Consider the following 4,650-nt stretch of genomic DNA (forward strand, 5'->3'; position numbering starts at 1 on the left):
CCACAGAGAAACCCTGTCTCGAAAAACCCAAAAAAAAAAAAAAAAAAAAAAGAGTTTGTGATTTTGTCCAATTGTAGAGCCAATAACCAAAGACTACAATCCACTGTTTCTCCCAGCTCCAGCTCCAGCTCCATAGGGGAGAAGAACTGAATGAGAGGAAGACTCCAGCTTAAAGACTCTGACATAACAGAGTACACAACCAAAAACCAAGAGAAGACACATCTGGTTCAGTGTTCGGTTTACTATCCACCTCATACCTCAAAAAGGAGGATTTGGCCAGGAATTGTGACTCACACCTAAAATCCCAGGACTCAGGTACTCAGGATGCTAAGACAGCCAGGTCAGCTGGGACAAACATAGTAAGGCCATGTCTCTCTCCCCCCTCTCCCCTCCTCTCTCTCTCTCTCTTCCTTTGGGACAAGATTTCTCTGTGCAGCCCTAGCTGTCCTAGAACTCGCTTTTTAGATCAGGCTGACCTCAAACTCACAGAGATCTGCCTGCCTTTGCCTCCCAAGTGGTGGGATTAAGGCGGGCACCACCACTGCCCAGCAAGACCATGTCTTAAAAAAAATTAAAAAGTCCGGAAACAATGCTACTGAGAAGGTAAGTTCTCAACAAAATCGTTGGGACCAAGATACCCTCTGACTTTCTTCAGCAGTTGATGTAAAGTTCCCATGCTTTCATCTGGGCAGAGAGGGGGGAATGTACAGCAATTCCCCTGAAAGAGGAGGTTCAAAGGATTGCTCAGGGAACGTGTTGATGAGCCGAAGTTGTCCACGCACAACTCTATCGAAGCGTGTCCACGTGCAGACAAACTCCAATGAGTCGTTTGCAGATGCTAAGCATTCAGAGCCTGCGTGAATAAAAAATTCAAAATGAGAAATGTATCTTTTTATCAAAAGAAAAAGATCGTTCCGACAGGTCTCTGCAGTGCATGGGGCACCATTTTCCAAGCTGCAAATGTCAGCGAAAGCTCAGCCCCTGGCCTTCTCCTAAATCAACTGCAGTAAAGCTGGCTTGTTGTTCCAGCAGGTCCCAGTGTGCCCGAGTGCACCTGCAGTCACAGGCATTTCTGGCTTCACTCCAGCTGCGCCAGAGCCCCCAGAGGTCTGAGTTATGTGAAATTTTTGCTTGTTAGAGAGCATTTGGCAGCTGATTCCTCCGGGTCTGAGCACTAATTTTAACACTTTTGCATATGTGATCATCAGGGGCTTAGGCAATCGAGGACACCTTTCTTAGCAAAAGGGAAGTGCCGGAAATTCTTTCCAAGAGTATGAAGGACTTTTCGTCAATAGAGTTAGAGGAAGTCACAAATTATTGGTGAGGACACTTATGTAAGATAGCAAGTTATATAACAAAATATTTAAACCTGAGAACAGGGAAGGTAAGGGATTACTTGGGAGTATTTCCTTTAAAAAAATTATTTTGAAATAGTGTCTTTTGCCTAGACCTCTCCTCATAGGCCTGTTTGGCATTGAACCTTTTTGTCTCTACCTATTTAGAGTATAGTGTGAGTGTGTGTGTGTATAGTATGTATGTGCATAACACAGAAGACATGGCACACACAGCGGTAGAGAAAACCCTCAGGTTGTCAGTCCTCTTCCCATCATGTTCTGGGACAGGTTTCTTGTTCACTGCTGTGTATACCAAGCTAGCTTAGCCGGCCATGAGCTTCCAGAGGTTCTTGTTTCTGGCCCCCATGTTGCTATAGGAGCCCTGGGATCACAGGCATGAGCCGCCCCACTGTGCTTAGTTTGGGTTAAGAGATCCAAACTCATGTTCTCATATTTATGCAGCAAGAACTTTACCTCTCCAGTCCCTATGTCCCCTGCCCCCAGACAATGCAACCTAAGCTAGCTCCAAATTTGCTGTGTAGCCAAGAATGACCTTGAATTGTTTCCTGCTTCCAACATAAAGTTCATCTTCATAGCTGCTTTTCCATATTCTTTTAGCACTGCCTGCAGCTCAGACACTCACCCAGCCAGTACCGTCCAGTGATGCCCCGCACATTCCCACCCGAATACTTCTGGTACCTTTGAACTTCTTTCCAGCCCAGCAAGACCTCATTCCAGCTTTCTGTGACTCCCTAATTCATTGGGACTTTTCCTTTGAACAATGTAATTCTATGCCTAGGTTGGAATGCCTAAGTTATATCTTCCAGGAAAGCAAAGACTACCTATCAATTATTTTTGCTCCCCACTATTTGAAAAATACTGCCTTGCAGAGAGGAAACTCATTAAACAGGCGACTGATTGGCATCCGTGTTTCCTGTGCTGTCATCTTTTTGAATAATCCCTATGGAAGTTATGGGTTCCTTGCAGGGTGAAAATTACCATCTAGGAAACCTCAAGCAGTCAGTGAAATCTACTCACTGGGGATCATGAAATCTGACATAGATTACACATCTGTTCCCTTGCTTCCTAAGGACAGGGAGACGAGCTTAGAGAATTCTTCTGCCAAGCCTATTATTTTACCTACCTCTAAAAGAGGAAACGGCTGAGGTAATTCCTGCAAACTTTCATTCCTGTCACCAATATGAATAGCCCTTCTCTTCTAGCAACTGTTATCTACTACTCTCAGAACACGCAGCGCTCATTACTACAAAATGCGGGAATGTCAGTAGCTCCTTGGGTTCTGTAATTCCATCCTAATTCAAGTCAGGCTCTGACTGTATGCTGCTTCAGAACCTAATGAGTGTGCAGAGCTTGATGATTAAGAATTTGGAGACCAGTTTGGAGCGGGTGGTGACACATTCCTCTAATCCTAGCACTCAAGAAGCAAAGACGGGCAGATCTCTGAGTTCAAGACCAGTTTAGTTAGTTTAGTTTCCGAGTTCCAGGCTAGTCTCTACGTGGCGAGACTATCTCAAAAAACCAAAACCAAAACCCAGTTTGGTCACTTACTAACTATACAACGGTCAAAGGGGGATGAGGTCATGAACCTTAGTATCTTTTTCAAAACAATTCAGATTACTTCTGTCTCTTGCGGCACTTGGAGGGTTAAGAGGTGAAGTATACAGAGCCACATTAAAAAACACCAGTTGTTACCTGTTAGCCTTCAGCAGTGGCAAACGATAAAATCTGTGGTGGAGAAACTCCTTTTTAAAATATATTTAACGTGGGCTGGAGAGATGGCTCAGCCGTTTGGCTAGGCTCACAACCAAAAATATAAAATATATTTAACGTGTATTGGTGTTTTTGCCTGCACGTGGGTATCAGGTTTTGGAATTACAGACAGTTGTGAGCGGCCATTTGGGTGCTGGGAATTGAACCCAGATCTCCTGGATGAGGAGCCAGTGCTCTTAACCACTGGGCCATCTCTCCAGCCCTTCTTTTGTTTTTTTTGAGACTGGGTTTCTCTGTGTAACTTTGGAGCCTGTCCTGGCACTCGCTCTGTAGATCAGGCTGGCCTCAAACTCGGAGCTCTACCTGGAGTTTCTCCTTTCTTGAGGAATGAGTTTGCCACAGCACCGTTTGATTCTAGGCATAAAGGACAAATGGCCAAATTAATTTTGGTGACAAACAGATCTGGTATAAAGCTACACGGCTGGAAGGAAACACACTTTGCCAAGAGCTGTCAAAGGAAAGAATTAGTGGATCTGGGGCTGCTTTCCAAGGCTTGAGTGTTGTGTAATTTCACCAGAAAGGAGGGCCCCAGGCGAATCACAGCTTTTCAGCAAGCCTGAAGGTCACTTCCCCCGATGGGGGGGGGGAGGGGGAGAACAAAAGCCGCAAGAAAGTAACCTAAGCACTATCAAGGAAGTTGCCAAGGGAGAAATGAGCTTGTAAAAATATCATCCTAACATCCACGTAGAACTGTTCCTCGGAAGACAGTGAGGTCAGTGTCCCCTTTAAGGTAGTTTTACTTTGCCCCTGCTAGAACTGTTCTACAATCTATTTCTTCTCCAATACAAACACACTAAGAGAAAGACGCTTTAGCCAATGCAGGCACATTTTTTAAAGATTCATCCCACCAAGATAAATCACTAGCCATCTGAAACCCACAAAAATGGATTAACTATCTCCTGCCTCAGGACTGTGAAAACCCACATCTGCTAACCACATTCCCAATGGGAAGCAGCTGGGGACAGTTTTGTAACTGTGACTTTCTTTATAGGAAAATATTAGCAAGGACAGGCTGAGCAATTTAGTTTCGTTGAATCCACTTAGTTATGGAAAATCACCAGTGCTTTTTATTGACAATTATGGAAATTACATAATTTGCCATGAAATTCAAATAAGATCTAAAAATAAATGTCCACTTTCCCCTCCTCATCAGTCCTAACCATTTTCAGTACCTCACACACTTCACAGTCCGTAACTCAGTAAGTTCTCTCTTTTCCCACAGCCACTGAGTCAACATGTGTGATAAATATTTTACCTCCTGGGCATTTTTTTTTTTCAAGACAGGGTTTCTTTGTGTAGCCTTGGCTGTTCTAGAACTCGCCCTGTACGCCAGCTTGGCCTCCACCTCTCAGAGATTTGCCTGACTCTCTGCAGGGGATTAAAGGCATTCTCCACCACCACCTGTCTCTTGAGCTATCTTTTTTTTTTTTTTTTGCTTTTTTGAGACAGGGTTTCTCTGTGGCTTTGGAGCCTGTCCTGGAACTAGCTCTGTAGACCAGGCTGGTCTCGAACTCACAGAGATCCA

The 4,650-nt window shown here is 44.4% G+C and overlaps 1 protein-coding gene and 1 long non-coding RNA gene across 2 annotated transcripts in view; one reads left to right on the forward strand and one right to left on the reverse strand.

Annotated features, from left to right (window-relative positions):
* Window positions 1–2,061, forward strand: part of LOC101992722 — a 4,341-nt gene extending 2,280 nt beyond the window's left edge. Inside the window, exons 2-3 of the long non-coding RNA XR_258199.3 lie at window positions 123–315; window positions 1,953–2,061. This is a non-coding gene — a long non-coding RNA (uncharacterized LOC101992722). The remainder of the gene's footprint in view (window positions 1–122; window positions 316–1,952) is intronic.
* Window positions 2,062–3,410: 1,349 nt separating this feature from the next.
* Utp4 (UTP4, small subunit processome component) overlaps window positions 3,411–4,650 on the reverse strand; it is a 40,993-nt gene continuing 39,753 nt past the window's right edge. Inside the window, exon 18 of the mRNA XM_005345512.2 lies at window positions 3,411–3,479. Within this exon, the coding sequence (XP_005345569.2) occupies window positions 3,411–3,479 (69 nt within the window). The remainder of the gene's footprint in view (window positions 3,480–4,650) is intronic.

This window comes from Microtus ochrogaster, chromosome 4 (assembly GCF_000317375.1).
Source record: "Microtus ochrogaster isolate Prairie Vole_2 chromosome 4, MicOch1.0, whole genome shotgun sequence".
NCBI classification, from domain to species: Eukaryota; Metazoa; Chordata; class Mammalia; order Rodentia; family Cricetidae; genus Microtus; species Microtus ochrogaster.